Source organism: Leucopleurus acutus, assembly GCF_964270905.1.
Source record: "Leucopleurus acutus genome assembly, chromosome: 13".
NCBI lineage: Eukaryota > Metazoa > Chordata > Mammalia > Artiodactyla > Delphinidae > Leucopleurus > Leucopleurus acutus.
Window position 1 is genome coordinate 58,189,186 of NC_139155.1, and position 18,957 is coordinate 58,208,142.

An 18,957-nucleotide genomic window follows, 5' to 3' on the forward strand; every position below is an offset into this window, starting at 1 on the left:
GACAAACTAGACACTATCTTTCAAGTATCAAAAATTTTTCTGCAAAAAAACTATCCTTTTACTCAGTCTAGGAATCTGAGGTCAATTTACATAACCATTAATCGACAAGTTTGTTTATTTGTTCATTCAATACCTAGCAAATATTCCTTTCAGAAACCCCATCTCCTGCTGTCTGGCTTGGATTCATACCCCAAAACAGTGTAACCTGAAGTACACAGCAAAAACCAAAATGGGTATGACCTTACTTAACCTAACATATGGACCCAGCATACTCAACAAAGAAAAACAGTCTGTGAAACACATCTCCTAGACATGCTATACAAGTTCAATAACTATAATCATTCAGTAAATTAAGTGAATAGTGTTTTCTATGTTTGATGTTATTTGAAATACGGAGGTCTTTTATCAATTTAATAACATAAAATGTTTAGTAAATATTATATAAGCCATTTACTTTATCAATGGCTCCTCACCCTATATAATTTTCATAAAATTCATGTATTTATATAAATATATAATTCATAAGCATGGATTTTTTCATATACATTTCTCATTAGTTCAGATAAAACTTGAATAATTGTCTCTTTTAACAGACAAAAGCAACATTGTGGGATTCACTGATTTTTATCAACCGCAGGTGAAAACTATTTACCAATTAAATCAAGAGTTACCACTAGTAATGAGAAACTTAGAAAATTAATCTTCAGACAACGAAAAAATTTCATTAAAGAACATACTTCACTCATCGCTGAATAAAATAAATCCATAATGTACTTGGATTTGTTTATAACACAAAGTACTGAAATTCATCATTCTCTAGAAAATTCTCTCCTGTCACTGCAATTAGTCCAAGACAGTAACACTATTTCTTACCTCAGCTACAGAAAGCACACAAAACACAGATGGATGACGGGGGTCAATGCCTTCTAATCTCATTCCAACCTGAAAACCATTTTCATGCTCCGGAAAGGACTGGTCCTACGAAATTTCATGGTATAATATTAATCACTGAAATATCTTCACAGTTTGATATTAAAACACTTGGTGTCTCTACGCACACAATCATACACGTTTGGAAGCTCAATAATATAACCAAAGAAACAAGCCTGCTCTTGGAGATTTTGCCCTCAAAGACGGCTTGATCGGTTGTACGTTCTTTGAAATAGTTCATCTGCCAAACTTTATGTCCTGTGAACCCCCCACCTACTCCTTTTGCCCATTTTTCCTTAATGATCTGAAGGAGCTCTTCCTGTACTCTGGACACAATACTTTGTTGATTATAATGGTTACTTATTCCCAATCTGTGACTTACTTGGCTTTTCACATTGTTTCTGATGACCGTGGAGAATTTTATTTTAACGTAATAAAATATATCAGCCATTTCCTGTACAGTTGGCACATCTAGCCTATGAAATCCCTTGCAACACTGAAGTTACATAAATATTCTCCTACTGTTATTTTAACATCTTTATTGGAGTATAATTGCTTTACAATGGTCTGTTAGTTTCTGCTTTATGACAAAGTGAATCAGTTATACATATACATGTGTCCCCATATCTCTTTCCTCTTGCATCTCCCTCCCTCCCACGCTCCTATCCCACCCCTCTAGGTGGTCACAAAGTACTGAGCTAATCTCCCTGTGCTATGCGGCTGCTTCCCACTCCATCCATTTTACGTTTGGTAGTGTATATATGTCCATGCCACTTTCTCATTTTGTCCCAGCTTACCCTTCCGCCTCCCAGTATCCTCAAGTCCATTCTCTAGTAGGTCTGCATCTTTATTCCCGTCTTGCCCCTAGGTTCTTCTGACCATTTTTTTTTCTTCTTTAGATTCCATATATATGTGTTAGCATATGGTATTTGTTTTTCTCTTTCTGACTTACTTCACTCTGTATGACAGTCTCTAGGTCCATCCACCTCACTGCAAATAACTCAAGTTTCGTTCCTTTATATGGCTGAGTAATATTCCACTGTATACATGTGCTACATCTTCTTTATTCATTCGTCTCTTGATGGACACTTAGGTTACTTCCATGTCCTGGCCATCGTAAATAGAGCTGCAATGAACATTTTGGTACATGACTCTTTTTGAATTATGGTTTTCTCAGGGTATATGCTCAGTAGTGGGATTGCTAGGTCGTATGGTAGTTCTATTTTTAGTTTTTTAACAAACCTCCGTACTGTTCTCCATAGTGGCTGTATCAATTTACATTCTCACCAACAGTACAAGAGGGTTCCCTTTTCTCCACACCCTCTCCAGCATTTCTTTGTAGATTTTTTGGTGATGGCCACGCTGACCAGTGTGAGATGATACCTCATTGTAGTTTTGATTTCCATTTCTCTAATGATTACGGATATTGAGCATTCTTTCATGTGTTTGTTGGCAGTCTGTATATCTTCTTTGGAGAAATGTCTATTTAGGTCTTCTGCCCATTTTGGGATTGGGCTGTTGGTTTTTTTGATATTGAGCTGCATGAGTTGCTTCTATGTTTTGGAGATTAATCCTTTGTCAGTTGCTTCATTTGCAAATATTTTCTCCCATTCTGAGCATTGTCTTTTCATCTTGTTTATGGTTTCCTTTGCTGTGCAAAACCTTTTAAGTTTTTTGTTTATTTTTGTTTTTACTACCATTTCTCTAGGAGGTGGGTCAAGAAGGATCTTGCTGTGATTTATGTCATAGAGTGTTCTGCCTATGTTTTCCTCTAAGAGTTTGATGGAGCCTGGACTTACATTTAGGTCTTTAATCCATTTTGAGTTTATTTTTCTGTATGGTGTTAGGGAGTGTTCTAATTTCATTCTTTTACATGTAGCTGTCCAGTTTTCCCAGCACCACTTATTGAAGAGGCTGTCTTTTCTCTACTGCACATTCTTGCCTCCTTTATCAAAGATAAGGTGACCATATGTATGTGGGTTTACCTCTGGGCTGTCTATCCTGTTCCATTGATCTATATTTCTGTTTTTGTGCCAGTACCATACTGTCTTGATTACTGTAGCTTTGTAGTATACTCTGAAGTCAGGGAGCCTGATTCCTCCAGCTCCGTTTTTCTTTCTCAAGATTGCTTTGGCTATTCGGGGTCTTTTGTGTTTCCATACAAATTGTGAAATTTTTTGTTCTAGTTCTGTGAAAAATGCCAGTGGTAGTTTGATAGGGATTGCATTGAATCTGTAGATTGCTTTGGGTAGTAGAGTCATTTTCACAATGTTGATTCTTCCAATCTAAGAACATGGTATATCTGTTTGTATCATCTTTAATTTCTTTCATCAGTGTCTTATAATTTTCTGCATACAGTTTTTTTGTCTCCTTAGGTAGGTTTATTCCTAGATATTTTATTCTTTTTGTTGCAATGGTAAATAGGAGTGTTTTCTTAATTTCACCTTCAGATTTTTCATCATTAGTGTATAGGGATACAAGAGATTTCTGTGCATTAATTTTGTATCCTGCTACTTTACCAAATTCATTGATTAGCACTAGTAGTTTTCTGGTAGCATCTTAGGATTCTCTATGTATAGTATTATGTCATCTGCAAACAGTGACAGCTTTACTTCTTCTTTTCCGATTTGGATTCCTTTTATTTGTTTTTCTTCTGATTGCTGTTGCTAAAACTTCCAAAACTATGTTGAATAATAGTGGTAAGAGTGGACATCCTTGTCTTGTTCCTGATCTTACAGGAAATGCTTTCAGTTTTTTACCACTGAGAACGATGTTGGCTGTGGGTTTGTCATATATGGCCTTTATTATGTTGAGGGAAGTTCACTCTATGCCTACTTTTTGGAGGGTTTTTATCATAAATCGGTGTTGAATTTTGTCAAAAGGTTTTTCTGCATCTATCGAGATGATCATATGGTTTTTCTCCTTAAATTTGTTAATATGGTTTATCATGTTGATTGACTTGCATATATTGAAGAATCCTTGCATTCCTGGGATAAACCCCACTTGATCATGGTGTATGATCCTTTTAATGTGCTGTTGGATTCTGTTTGCTAGTACTTTGTTGAGAATTTTTGCATCTTTGTTCATCAGTGATATTGGCCTGTAGTGTTCTTTCTTTGTGACATCTTTGTCTGGTTTTGGTATGAGGGTGATGCTGGCCTCGTAGAATGAGTTTGGGAGTGTTCCTCCCTCTGTTATATTGTGGAAGAGTTTGAGAAGGACAGGTTTTAGCTCTTCTCTAAATGTTTGATAGAATTCTTTCTCCTGTGAAAGCCATCTGGTCCTGGGCTTTTGTTTGTTGGAAGATTTTTAATCACAGTCTCAATTTCAGTGCTTGTGATTGGTCTGTTCATATTTTCCATTTCTTCCTGGTTCAATCTTGGAAGGTTGTGCTTTTCTAAGAATTTGTCCATTTTTTCTGGGTTGTCCATTTTATTGGCATATAGTTGCTTGTAGTAATCTCTCATGATCTTTTGTATTTCTGCAGTGTCAGTTGTTACTTCTTTTTCATTTCTAATTCTATTGATTTGAGTCTTCTCCCTTTTTTTCTTGATAAGTCTGGCTAATAGTTTATCAATTTTGTTTATCTTCTCAAAGAACCAGCTTTTAGGTTTATTGATCTTTGGTATCGTTTCCTTCATTCCTTTCTCATTTATTTCTAATCTGATCTTTATGATTTCTTTCCTTCTGCTAATTTTGGGGGTTTTTTGCTTTTCTTTCTCTAATTGCTTTAGGTGTAAGGTTAGGTTGTTTATTTGAGATGTTTCTTGTTTCTTAAGGTAGGATTGTATTGCTATAAACTTCCCTCTTAGAACTACTTTTGCTTCATCCCATAGGTTTTGGGTCGTTGTGTTTTCATTGTCATTTGTTTCTAGGTATTTTTTGATTTCCTCTGATTTCTTCAGTGATCTCTTGGTTATTAAGTAGTGTGTTGTTTAGCCTCCATGTGTTTGTATTTCCTACAGATTTTTTTCCTGTAATTGATATCTAGTCTCATAGTGTTGTGGTCAGAAAAGATACTTGATATGATTTCAATTTTCTTAAATATACCAAGGCTTGATTTGTGACTCAAGATATGATCCTGGAGAATGTTCCGTGAGCACTTGAGAAGAATGTGTATTCTGTTGTTTTTACATGGAATGTCCTATAAATATCAATTAAGTCCATCTTGTTTAATGTATTATTTAAAGCTTGTGTTTCCTTATTTCATTTTTGATGATCTGTCTATTGGTGAAAGTGGGGTGTTAACGTCCCCTACTCTGATTGTGTTACTGTCGATTTCCCCTTTTATGCCTGTTAGTATTTGCCTTATGTATTGAGGTGCTCCTATGTTGGGTGCATAAATATTTACAATTGTTGTGTCTTCTTCTTGGATTGATCGCTTGATCATTATGTAGTGTCCTTCTTTGTCTCTTGTAATAGTCTTTATTTTAAAGTCTATTTTGTCTGATATGAGAATTGATACTCCAACTTTCTTTTGATTTCCATTTGCATAGAATATCTTTTCCCATCCCCTCACTTTCAGTCTGTATGTGTCCTTATGTCTGAAGTGGGTCTCTTGTAGATGGCATATATACAGGTCTTGTTTTTGTATCCATTCAGCCAGTCTATGTGTTTTGGTTGGAGCATTTAAACCATTTATATTTAAGGTAATTATCAATATGTATGCTCCTATTACCATTTTCTTAATTGTTCTGGGTTTATTATTGTAGGTCTTTTCCTTCTCTTGTGTTTCCTGCCTAGAGAAGTTCCTTTACAATTTGTTGTAAAGCTGGTCTGGTGGTGCTGAATTCTCTTAGATTTTGCTTGTCTGTAAAGCTTTTAATTTCTCTTTCAAATGTGAATGAGATCCTTGCTGGGAACAGTAATCTTGGTTGTAGGTTTTTCTCCTTCATCACTTTCAATATGTCCTGCCACTCCCTTCTGGCTTGCAGATTTTCTGCTGAAAAATCAGCTGTTAATCTTATGGAGATTTCCTGTGTGTTATTTGTTGTTTTTCCCTTGCTGCTTTTAATATGTTTTCTTTGTATTTAATTTTTGACAGTTTGATTAATATGTGTCTTGGTGTATTTCTCCTTGCATTTATCCTCTATGGGACTCTCTGTGCTTCCTGGACTTGATTAACTATTTCCTTTCCCATATTAGGGAAGTTTTCAACTATAATCTCTTCAAATATTTTCTCAGTCCCTTTCTTTTTCTCTTCTTCTTCTGGGACCCCTATAATTGTAACATTGGTGTGTTCAATGTTGTTGCAGAGTTCTCTGAGACTGTCCTCAAATCTTTTCATTCTTTTTTCTTTATTCTGCTCTGCAGTAGTTATTTCCACTATTTTATCTTCCAGGTCACTTATCCGTTCTTCTGCCTCAGTTATTCTGCTATTGATCCCTTCTAGAGAATTTTTAATTTCATTTGTTGTATTGTTCATCACTGTTTCTTTGCTCTTTAGTTCTTCTAGGTCCTTGTTAAATGTTTCTTGCATTTTCTCTATTCTGTTTCCCAGATTTTGGATCATCTGTACTATCATTACTCTGAATTATTTTTCAGGTAGACTATCTATTTTCTCTTCATTTGTTAGGTCTGGTAGGTTTTTGCCTTGCTCCTTCATCTGCTGTGTGTTTCTCTGTCTTCTCATTTTGCTTAACTTACTGTGTTTGGGGTCTCCTTTTCGCAGGCTGCAGGTTCGTAGTTTCCGTTGTTTTTGGTGTCTGTCCCAGTGGCTTAGGCTGGTTTAGTGTGTTGTGTAGACTTCCTGGTGGAGGGGACTAGTGCCTGTGTTCTGGTGGATGAGGCTGGATCTTGTCTTTCTGGTGGGCAGGTCCACGTCTGGTGGTGTGTTTTGGGGTGTCTGTGGCCTTATTATGATTTCAGGCAGTCTCTCTGCTAATGGATGGGGTTGTGTTCCTGTCTTGCTAGTTGTTCGGCATAGGATGTCCTGCACTGTAGCTTTCTGGTCGTTGAGTGGAGCTGGGTCTTGGCGTTGAGATGGAGATCTCTGGGAGATTTTCGCCGTTTGATATTACACGGAGCTGGGAGGTCTCTTGTGGACCAGTTTCCTGAACTTGGCTCTCCCACCTCAGTGGCATAGCCCTGACGCCTGGCTGGAGCACCAAGAGCCTGTCCTCCACACAGCTCAGAATAAAAGGGAGAAAAAAAAGAAAGAAAGAAAGAAGAATATAAAATAAAATAAAGTTATTAAAATAAAAAAATAATTATTAAGAAAAAATAATTTTTTAATTAAAAAAAATGGACAGACAGAACCCTAGGACAAATGGTAAAAGCAAAGCTATACAGACAAAATCACACACAAAAGCATACACATACACACTCACAAAAAGAGAAAAAGAGAAAAGAATATATATATCATTGCTCCCAAAGTCCACCTCCTCAATTTGGGATGATTAGTTGTCTATTCAGGTATTCCACCGATGCAGGGTACATCAAGTTGATGGTGGAGATTTAATCCACTGCTCCTGAGGCTGCTGGGAGAAATTTCCCTTTCTCTTGTTTGTTCACACATCTCCCAGGGTTCAGCTTTGGATTTGGATCCGCCTCTGTGTATAGGTTGCCCGAGGACGTCTGTTCTTCATTCAGACAGGACGGGGTTAAAGGAGCAGCTGATTCGGGGACTCTGCCTCAGTCAGGCCGGGGGGAGGGAGGGGTACTGAGTGCGGGGCGAGCCTGCGGCGGCAGAGGCCAGCATGACGTTGCACCAGCCTGAGGCATGCTGTGCGTTCTCCCAGGGAAGTTGTCCCTGGATCACGGGACCTCGGCAGTGGTGGCCTCCCAGGAGAGGAGGTGTGGATAGTGACCTGTGATTGCATACAGGTTTCTTGGTGGCTGCAGCAGCAGCCGTAGCGTCTCATGCCCGTCTCTGGGGTCCGTGCTGATAGCCACGGATTGCACCTGTCTCTGGAGCTCCTTTAAGCAGTGCTCTTAATCCCCTCTCCTCGCACACCAGGAAACAAAGAGGGAAGAAAAAGTCTCTTGTCTCTTCGGCAGCTCCAGACTTTTTCCCGGACTCCCTCCCGGCTAGCTGTGGCGCAGTAGCCCTCTTCAGGCTGTGTTCACACCGCCAACCCCAGTCCTCTCCCTGGGATCCAGTGAAGCTGGAGCCTCAGCTCCCAGCCCCCACCCATCCCGGCAGGTGAGCAGACAAGCCTCTCAGGCTGGTGAGTGCTGGTCGGCACCGATCCTCTGTGCAGGAATCTCTCCACTTTGCCCTTCTCACCCCTGTTGCTGCACTCTCCTCCGTGGCTCCGAAGCTCCCCCCCTCCGCCACCCGCAGTCTCCGCTGTGAAGGGGCTTCCTAGGATGTGGAAACCTTTCCTGCTTCACAGCTCCCTCCCACTGGTGCAGGTCCCGTCCCTATCCTTTTGTCTCTGTTTTTTCTTTTGCCCTACCCAGGTACGTGGGGTGTTTCTTGCCTTTTGGGAGGTCTGAGGTCTTCTGCCAGCATTCAGTAGGTGTTCTGTAGGAGTTGTTCCACATGTAGATGTATTTCTGATGTATTTGTGGGGAGGAAGGTGATCCCCCACGTCTTACTCTTCCGCCATCTTGAAGCTATTTCTCCTCCTAGTGTTATTTTATAACTTTTGTTCTTCATATTTAAATCTACAATACAATTGGAATTGATTTTTTCTATGGAGTGAGGTAGGGCTCTATTTTTTCATATGGAAAAGAAATTACTCAAAAAAAATTTTTTGAGTCGTTCATACTTTCATTGATCTGCAAAGTTTCCTCTATTATATCATGGTTCTACATGTCTTTGGGTATAATTCTGGCCTTTTAATCCTATTTGTTGGCATATTTGCCTACATCACATTGTCTTAATGGCTTATAATGAGTCTTTTTATCTGGAGAGCAATCTTTATCATGCTGAGTTTTCTAACTCAGGAACTTGTTCCCTTTCTATTTAATCTAATCATTTTCATTGTCCAAGATGTTTTTAAAATTTTCATATAAGACTTTGTAGTATTTATTCCTATAGACCTTTTATGCTTATTGCTATTGTAAAAGGAATTTATTTCATAAAAAACTTTCTCATTCATTCCCATTTATTATTTTCTTCAATATTGGTCTTGCTTCCCATAGCCTTGTTGAATGATTAATAGCTTTGAGCAGACAGTTTTGAGAAGATTCAACATTACTCGTTTATTTATTCTTAATTGAGAATAAACTTATAAGTATACTAATGGAAGATGATGATTAAAATCTAGTACTATTAGATCTAGAGCTGCTTTTTAATCACTACTAACGATTGCTTAATCTACGAATGCCTATTTTAGGGGTAATTTATTCTTTTGAGAAAAATCTTTTCATTTGGAAATAATGTCAAACTTAAAGGAAAGTTCCAAGAACAAAATAGTACAGAGAACATGTATAGCCTTTGCCTAGATTTATTTATTGTTAACATTCCACCTCATTTGCTTTACCATTTCTGTTTGCCCCCTCTCTCAAGTGTCTGTGTGTATACAGATGCAGATGTATACATATACATATACGTGTATATATGATTTTTTAATCGTTTGAGGGCTCTTTACCCCTAAATACTAAATGTTTTCCCTAAGGGCAGTCTATTTTCCCTAAAAATAGGAACGTTCTCTTACTTAACAACAGCTCATTTATCAACGTCTGTAAATTTGACATTACTTTTAACTAATCTTCCACTCATATTACAATTTTTCCAATTTATCCAACAATGCACTTCATAATATTTTCCCTCCAGAATAGGATTCAGTTTAAGGGCAGATATTAAATTTAACTGACATGTCTGTTTAGTCTCCCTTAATCTGGATCATTTTCCATTGCTTTCTTTATCTCTTATAATACTGACATTTTAAAAGAACACAGTGTTTTCCCTCCTATATTTTTTAAAATAGAAAGTTCCTCATTTTGGATTTGTCTGATGTTTCCCGTGATTAGATTCAGGTTATGCATTGTTTTGCCAGCCTGCCATATGGGTGATGATGTGTTCTTCTAAGGACATCACATCTGGTCCATTGGTGATGTTAATTTTGATCACACAATTACAACATTCTGCAATTCCTTCACTATAGTTACATACAAAACACATATACATACATAAACATTTACACATATGTATACACATATATGTATACACATATATCTGATAAATCTTAAGTTCAAACAGATCCATCTAATTCAGTCCATCCTCAGAGGCCTCATTGTCTTTTTTGATCTATATTTGTATTTCTCCTCTAACAAGGTCAACACACTTACTCAGGTACTAAATCCTGTAGTGTATGTACTGCGGTTTCAGAACTCTGTTACCCCCACTACTATAATAAACAAACCTACAAAAAGAGTTCAGGATTTGTTTGCAATTTTCCCTTCCTGCTCTGCCATCCAAGAATGGGGTATATAAACACTGTGTTCATAAACTACTTGGATTCATTCTTTTTTCTCCCTTCAGTTCAATCATGGGATTCACCTGAAATATGGCTGAGTTCATTTGTTTCTGTTTTCTTTCACTTCTTAATGATTTATTTCAATTTTAATATGCAGAATATTAACATATTTCCAAAAGTTAAAGCTCTACAAAACGGTACTCAGAGAAGTATCTCTCCTTCCCATGTCCTACCCACCCCATTCTACCTCTTAAGGTAACCAACCTCACTCTTTTCTGGTTTATCCTTCCTGGGTTTCTTCTTGCAAAAATAAGCAATTATGTTTATATATTTCTTCTTATTTTTCCCTCCCTTCTTACACATAAGACAGCATATTATACAGGCTGTTTTACATTGGCGTTGTTCACTTCCTAGTGTCCCCTGGAAACCACCTCATGTCAGGTCCCAGCCACTGCCCACATTCTCTTTTAAGCTGCACTGTCCTCCACTGTGTACACGTAACATAGTTTATTCAACCTTCTTCCACACTTGGGTACATGCTTTTTTTTTCATAAGGACATGAAATTGTTTTAAAATCTTTATGAATTGGCTTGTAAAATGTCATTAGAAACTTTCTTACATTCACAGCTCAAAACCCAAAAATTTGACGGAAACCAAAAATGAAATGGCAAGAATGAATGATTTCTCAGGAATACTTTATTTCTACAAAAGTAAATGTCATGTGTGTGTTTAACTCTCCCAGCCTTCTTCTCACTTCTGCTCTGTTTTCCAGCAGATTGTATTTAACAAGTTTTGTGTGACTACCTCCTGTTCACTGCTTCAAAATGTCTCAGTTAACTTCCAAAAGCACCACAACCATATACATAGATACATACACATGAACACAACATGGGTAAGAAAAGCAACGGGGAAGGAGAGACCAGGGGAGAGTATAATAATAAGGCTGACAGGAAATTTAAGAAGCTGCAGAAAAGGAGAGAACACTTTTCATGTTTTAACAAAACTGAAAGATGTAAAATTGGGGCTGGGGAGTAACTAGTATTAGATCACATATGAATGATAAATGCAAGACACTGGCCACGAATCACAGCCAAGAGGTTGGGATGAGCAACGTCTGTCTTGTCAGCATTTCAAAATGGCTTCTTAGTTGAACATTTGGGAGCTTTTACGTAATGTTGCAAGGAGCCTGTATGGCTCCAGCAGCCACAGCAGTCTTTGGAGGGTTTCAAACAAAAACCAAGACAGTCGTTTTAACAATCCGAAAGGCAACATCTACTGAGAAATATCACTGCCTGTCTTCCATCTCTTTTCTGTGTGACGGTTTATTCATGGCAGATAAAGATGTTTTTCCTTTCTAAAAATCTTGTATTTTATGAACATAATTGAGAGCTGTGCATATAAAATTATATTTTATGATGAAGAAAAGGGACCTGGAAGCACACACTTAAAGCAAACAATAAGCCCATTAAATTCAGTCATAAAAAGTCACAAGGTTTGTGGACCTGAAAACCACTTTTACAGCTAAATAAACGCAAGCCCAGAGAGGTTAAGAGACTTTCTCAAGGTCACACCAGTTTAGTGGCAGAGCATAAGTAAGGACATAAGTCTTCTGAAAGCTTGCCAACTGTTTGTTCCACTAAGGGGACAGAGTGGCAACAAAACGCAAAACAAAACCTGGCTTGAGGCCACAGAAGGCTTCAAGGACACTTCCAGGGAAGCACCATGTGCTCCTGGGTACAGAAGTGAAGTTGTTTTGTTTTGTCATTTTCTGTTCTCCAAACAGTTGCAAAATAATGCTTTCTAGTATAAAATTTGTCACTGATGTTAGAGAAGAAGGATTATTCGAAGTTCCATGCCTCATATCAAAAGTAGATACAAATGATATACTATTATTTTAAAATAAAATGAGTCAGAGCACTAGAAAAAAACAAAGAAAAACGAAACACCATGCCTGTAGAAAAGTAGAGGGGCTATTGGCAAAATTCCTTTATGAAATACAATCGTGTTCACGGGTGTGTGCCAGCAGGTCTTTGCTCCATGGGTAGACAAAGTCAAAAGTGCACAGTGGGAACAACTCTTGGGCAGTTGGTAGATATATACCTGTTCATCACTGAGAACCCCATTGCAAGAGCAGAGAGATGATCCTGTGATGACAACTTCTGAGCCACTACACAGACTGCAGAAGGTCGGTGGCCACCAGTACCAGCAGAGCACCAGTGAAATACGTGCCCCACAGAAGAGCGTCTACACCATCTGAATGTCGACAAGCATCCTACATTATTCACAGGCAGGAGCTGGCAGCCAACAATACTCCCCTGATCACAATTCAATATTGAAAGAAATGGGATAAACTGGGCATGGGATGGAATCGCAGCTAGTGAGGCACAGGTTTTTAGTGAGCTTGCAAAGGGCCGGGCCAGGGCCACAGGGCAGCGGGTTCTCAGTCCCCACATGATGGCTGTCAGAGGGAAAGAGGTTCCTAGGAATTTTACACGCAGACGATAAAAACGAAATTTCTTAAAACACCAAAGACCACTGCCATGAGTTCAGCATCCTCGTTAAATGGTTTATCTCAGCAACATCTTCAAAATCTTAAATCATCTCAATGTGTACCTTCAGGGCTGAAATGTCACAATTTTCAACATGAAAGGTGAGCCATCAGGAAGTCTTATGTAGGCAAACTGTGATATAAACAGCTTGACCACAGGGAATTTAGCTTTTTGTCAGCACTTGACAATTTTCTTTCCTCAATGGGGGAAAAATCAATTAGGTTATTGGTAGAGTAAAAAAAAAAAAAAATTCAAATACTGCAGAAGGGAACGTGAGAAAAACATTTTCCAGAGACAAACACAATCAAAGAGGAAGTTACAAAATGCATTTGCAGCTCTCTCTGAAGCAGAGAGACTCAACCTACCAGGTTTTGAGCGTAGTTTGTGTCAACATAGCATTTGATAAAACAAAACGAGTCTGGGTTCATGTTCAATCTGAATATCCAGGACAATCCACATGTATCTGAAGAACCACTAACACTTGCGTCACAGCCAAAAACCTAAGAATGGTTCGATGCAACTTTCTCACTAAACAGAAGTGAAGAGGAAAGAATGACAAGGATGGTTACAGAGCTGAGCTACCCTTCATCGAGCCATATACAGGGGCCTTCTATGCTACAAGCCCTTGTGCAGCACAGAACTGGGCCACACCCTGTTCTAAGCACTTTACAAACATTAACTCATTAAATCATCAAGAAAAACCCTATGAAGTAAGCGTACATTCTCCAGATGATGAAACTGGGCCACCAGTGGTTATGCAATGTGCCTGAGATCACAGTGTGTGTCTGTTTTTAACGGGCAGTTAGTCACTATGGGAGGTCATTCTGAAAGGTTATAGGCAACACTAAAGACATCATAATTTTTAAGCTTTTCTTTTATAGTGAAAACTTGGGATGAGCTTTTTTAGATATTAGAAACTGGAGGTCTGAGTATGTGCTACATGACCAACAGATGATCCCCAGATGCCAGAAGTTTGAAAACAGTGCCATGTTGAATGCCAGACCCTATGTGCGGGAATTTACTATAGGATCAATCAGGAGAGTAAGGACACATGGCATCAGGACCCGTGACTATCCATTTGGGGAGGAAAATGGAATTATATTCTCACCACAACAGCACATATAAAAATAATTTTAGATGGAGAGAAATTAGACACAGTTCAACAGAATTCAGTACAGCTATCAGATAAAAGCAAGCCACAGACCCGGACCTGCTGAGGCAGCAATGATGGCCATGAGGTACTGATAAATATAAAGCAAGTAGCAGACGAGGAACACGCAACCATTTATATGGACACTATTCACATATCTACACAACTACATTATACAGATCTGGAGGGACAAACATCACATTATTTTGAGTGGTTCACCTAGAGTGGGGAACTGAGAGAGAGAGAAAGCCTTTTATTTTTAGACTCTTCTGTCTTGTTAGAATTTTTAATGGCATTCTAAGTTTTTTAAAAAGATCAATACACACACACGATCAAGTGATGAAGACACTAGGCAAATAGGCAGGACCCAGGTCATGAAAAGCTTTGCATGGTTTGTTAAGGACCTTTTAGTTTATCCTTAGCCAATGAAGTAGTAGCAAAAGCTTTTAGTCACTGGGAAGAAAAAAAAACATTATTGCATTTTATTAAGATCTTGTTAGTGGCAATGTGGAGAATTAATTAGAAATGTAGTAAAATTAGAGGTAGAAAAGATGGGAAAGGAGGCTTTTAATATCTACTAATAATTAAGAATTTGCCATGTACCACATACAGCACCTAACTCAGCTCGTTTAAGCCTTAGCACCCCTGCACTGGGACTGTTACAATCCCCACGTCACCTACAAGGAAACAGAGGCTCAGAGAGGTTCCGCATTGCCCCATTGGCCCAGCTAGTCAGGAAAAACCTGGAATTGGAATACAAACCCTGGTCTGTGCTTACTCGCAAAGTGATATTGTATTTGGGAATGTTGCGACAGCCTGAACAATGGTGATGAGGCCCTCAACCAAACGCAGAGCAAGAGCTGGGAGTGGGGACAGGGGCCAGACTCCATACATATCTGGGAGGTAAAATGGGCACCACCTGCTGACTGGCTGGATGCACAGGATGAGGAAGGTGGGGAATTTCAACTGACACCCAGGTTTCAGGCTGGAAAGAAATCTCCATATTTTCCAAAATGTGATCATGTTTACTTTTATAAAGTTATCAGTACCTACTGAGACCTCCAAGGACTTGATGAACAGCTCATGAAAACTCTACTTCTGCACCTGCTTTTCAATTCCAACTTTCTGGTGCATTACTACAGCTTCTATGTTCTCCCGGGCATCTTGCAATGAATCTTTCATCCTAGAAGTGTCTTCACCAAGAAATACTGCACACGATGAAAGGTTATGAAATGCCTTCCTTGCTTTTTCCTCAAGAAACTATGATTTTCACCTAAGCTAAGAGTGGAAATTACCAAGAATATTAGAACCGCTTCTGACTCCCTCTTGTTTTAATCACGGAGAAAATGGAGAACTTGAAAAATACACACACAGCACACACTCACATACATATACACACACACTGTTGTTTTGTACTCTTGTTTAATGTGGCTGTTCTTAATGGTGGAGAAGTGGGGTCCATGACGTATTCAAGGGTTCTGGAAACCTTCTGAATTTTAGATAAAATTTTGTGCACAAATCGATATAAGCACTTCTCTAAGGAGATTATCAACAGCTTACATTAGATGTTCAAAGGGGCTAAACCCCCCCTCACCCCCCCAAAAAAGACCAAGAGCTGCATGGCTGTCCTTTATAGGAACCTGCCATTAATCAAGCCATGGGGGCTTCCCTGGTGGCGCAGTGGTTGAGAGTCCGCCTGCCGATGCAGGGGACACGGGTTCGTGCCCTGGTCCAGGAAGATCCCACATGCAGCGGAGCGGCTGGGCCTGTGAGCCATGGCCGCTGAGCCTGCACGTCCGGAGCCTGTGCTCCGCAACGGGAGAGGCCACAACAGTGAGAGGTCCGCGTACCGCAAAAAAAAATCAAGCCACAGACTAAATAACCGATTTAGGAAACTTCAATAAGCAGAACACAGAAGCTCATCATGGAAATACACGTGAGGCAGCAAGACCTGCTTCAGATTCTGCTTCTTCAAAGTGATGCCTATTTTTGCCAGCTATTTGTTAGGCTAATGGAGAAAAATCATCCCCTACCTAATTAAACATAACTGGCTGCAAAGCTTCAGTTAAGACGGCAGTGAAGAATGGCTGATTGCGTAGGTTTAAACTCTCATTTTAGAGACTACGTCCTCGTTATTTTGAACATTTTTCGTAGGTTAATTCTGAATCCCAAACTGCTATCAAGATTATACCAGAAGGATCCTACAAACAGAGAACACAGAATGCAGGGCACAACAAAAGTGCACTTTAATAAGTTAGTCAATGGAATTCCTACTGTTTCTTTGTGAATCTATCCTACTGTAATCTCAGATGCAGAAATTCTCATTTCCCTGGAACCCACTGACCTATTGATAATAAGAAGTTTGGCGTGTGTGTGTGCGCGTGCGTGTGTGTGTACGTGTGTGTGTGTGTGTGTGCGTGTGTGTGTGTGTGTGTGTGTGCGTGTGTGTGTCTCCAGCGACCCTAACCTAACCACTGACTGAATTATAGTCCAAGAAACAGAAAGAAAGCACAGATCAGAGTGGGTGAAATACTGCTGAACTTAAGCAGCTTCAGTCTAACAAAGATCTTTATGAACAAAGAAAAAGAACCGACACAGTATAAAATACAGAACTGCTCAGAGAGAACTTTTAAAAATAACTCTTGAAGTTATCTGATAATTCATTGGCCGTCACTGAGTGGATTTCACAAATCCTCTGAACCTAGTGTCTAAAACAATAAACCCATGTACTTTTTTTCCTGAATAACTAAACTCTCCCAGAGAAAAGAGATGAGGATACTTCTAATATAAATTTCCTTTAACTGCAGGAAAAGAGCCGTGAAACGGTCTACCCTTGACTCTAAACGCCACTACTTTCTTCTTTTAATTTCCCTTCCTCTGAACATGACATTGGGCTCCCAGCTGGAAATGCAGATAAGCTGCCCTGATGGGGGCTTCAGGCCCCTCCCAAGAACAAAAAGTGCCTGATCTGTCTGGCTCCCTCGCTTCAGATCTGCTGAACTGCTTCACAGCCCGGGACCTTTGAGTCCCACCGTTTCAGAGGAGTGGATTCCAAGAGAAGAAAAAGGCTCTGACACCCGAGATCAGGATGAAGCTTCAGTTTTGCTCCACAACTGAGAGCTTTGGAGAATATGAGAAACGAACATGAAAGGGAATTCGCTCTGTTCTTCAGAGTCCCAGCAAGCAATCGGCTTAAATGACCGCATGGTGTAAGGCCACATTCTGGTCTGCAAACACACTTCTTTCCCTGCCCTTGATACGTGCCTTGTGTTTTAAACCCCAACCAAACATCTGAGTACAACTGTTTTCAAAACATGTTTGGTTTTTCTGGGGGAGGATTGTTAAACACCAACGAAGTTATCTTAAAACTGGGGGACCACACAATACATATAGAAGACAAAAACAAACAGGTAGCTAGACAAGCACACTTGAGGCAAATTTTTAAAAAAGCGTATGAACTGAGGCTGTCATGTGATCCTCAGCATACCCAAGTTCACAATATAATGAGGAATTTCATTACAGCTTATAAAGCCATGCACGGTCATCACGTGGCTCGTGACTAATATTTAAAGTGTTAGCTAAGGGCTTCCCTGGTGGCACAGTGGTTGGGAGTCTGTCTGCCAATGCAGGGGACATGGGTTCGATCCCTGGTCCGGGAGGATCCCACATGCCGTGGAGCAACTAAGCCCGTGTGCTGCAACTACTGAGCCTGCGCGCCTAGAGCCTGTGCTCTGCAACGGGGGAGTCCACTGCAGTGAGAGGCCCGCGCGCCGCAGTGAGGAGTAGCCCCCACTCGCCCCAACTAGAGGAAGCTTGCGTGCAGCAACGAAGACCCAATGCAGCCAAAAATAAAATAATTTAAAAAAAAAAAAAAAAAGTGTTAGCTAAGACGGATCTACATTAAACCTCTGAAGGGGAGCTCAGTGATTATCAAGTACTTTGGAAACATGTTCAAAGCACAGAAAACCTGACACCTGACTGAACTGTTTTGGTTGGAAAGGGTCTAGCTTTCTCAAATAGTTCCACACGGGGTTACACCAAATGTGAATGTTCACGGCAGCATCTTTCTGCACTGCGGAATTACACACAAATCCAGGCTTTATTGAAAACAAAACACACACACACACATTTTTCAGATTCTGTTTAACGTACTGGCATATTTAGAAAAATTAGAGGTTTAAATATACCTCAGGTCTGGGTGAAAAAGTTAAATTTAGGGAGAGGGTGAGTTAAACTCACTGCTCCCGCGAGGACTTTAAGTAAGGAAGGACAGACAGTGGGAATGAGTCTGCACAAGGTGCCTTGTATTCGGGACCGTCAGGAGATAAGTTAGGAAGGAGTCTTTTCTCACCGGCTACCCTCCGCCCATCATCCTACAGCTGGCTGGAGTTTCCTTATCAGGACACAAAGCATTTCTTTCTGAAATCATCTAACAGATGGTCACGGACAGCCGGAGGGGTGGGGGGCAGTGTAGAGCCCGGAGCGTGGAGCATCAGGGTTGCAGGTGGCACTGAGGGAGCCACAGGAGGACAGGCAGGCACCCTGAGTCTGGAATTCTGGACAGTAACTCTGCCTCGCTGAGGAGACGAAGGAGGTCACCTGGGGGAAATACCTCTGCTCTTCCTCATGAAGGAAGTCAGTATGTCTTCAAGTGTGAGGGTAACAGGGAGAGGCTGGAAGGCCAGTACCTGCCAACGTTAGGATTTTAGATGAAGCTCCAACGGTGGGTGGGCTGTAGCCTGGCCACACACCCCAAGGTGTGCTGGTTGGGCCATGGAGATGATGACACCTTGGCTGGCAGGCCAGGTGCCAACAGAGGGCAGCCAAGGGCGTCTCCATGTCCATCCAGGCAAGTCCTGCCGGGAGTATGCCCGGAGAGCAGGCCCGGGGAGAAGAGCCTAGAGAGCAGGGCCCAGGGAGCAGGGCCGGGGAGCAGGGCCGGGGAGCAGGGCCGGGGGAG

General features: G+C 40.3%; 1 protein-coding gene across 1 annotated transcript in view; it reads right to left on the reverse strand.

Annotated features, from left to right (window-relative positions):
* Nucleotides 1-18,957, reverse strand: part of L3MBTL4 (L3MBTL histone methyl-lysine binding protein 4) — a gene marked incomplete at both ends in the record, with an annotated part of 303,064 nt that overhangs the window by 232,700 nt on the left and 51,407 nt on the right. Inside the window, one exon of the mRNA XM_082853718.1 lies at nucleotides 874-978. Coding sequence (XP_082709844.1) covers nucleotides 874-978 — 105 coding nt within the window. The remainder of the gene's footprint in view (nucleotides 1-873; nucleotides 979-18,957) is intronic.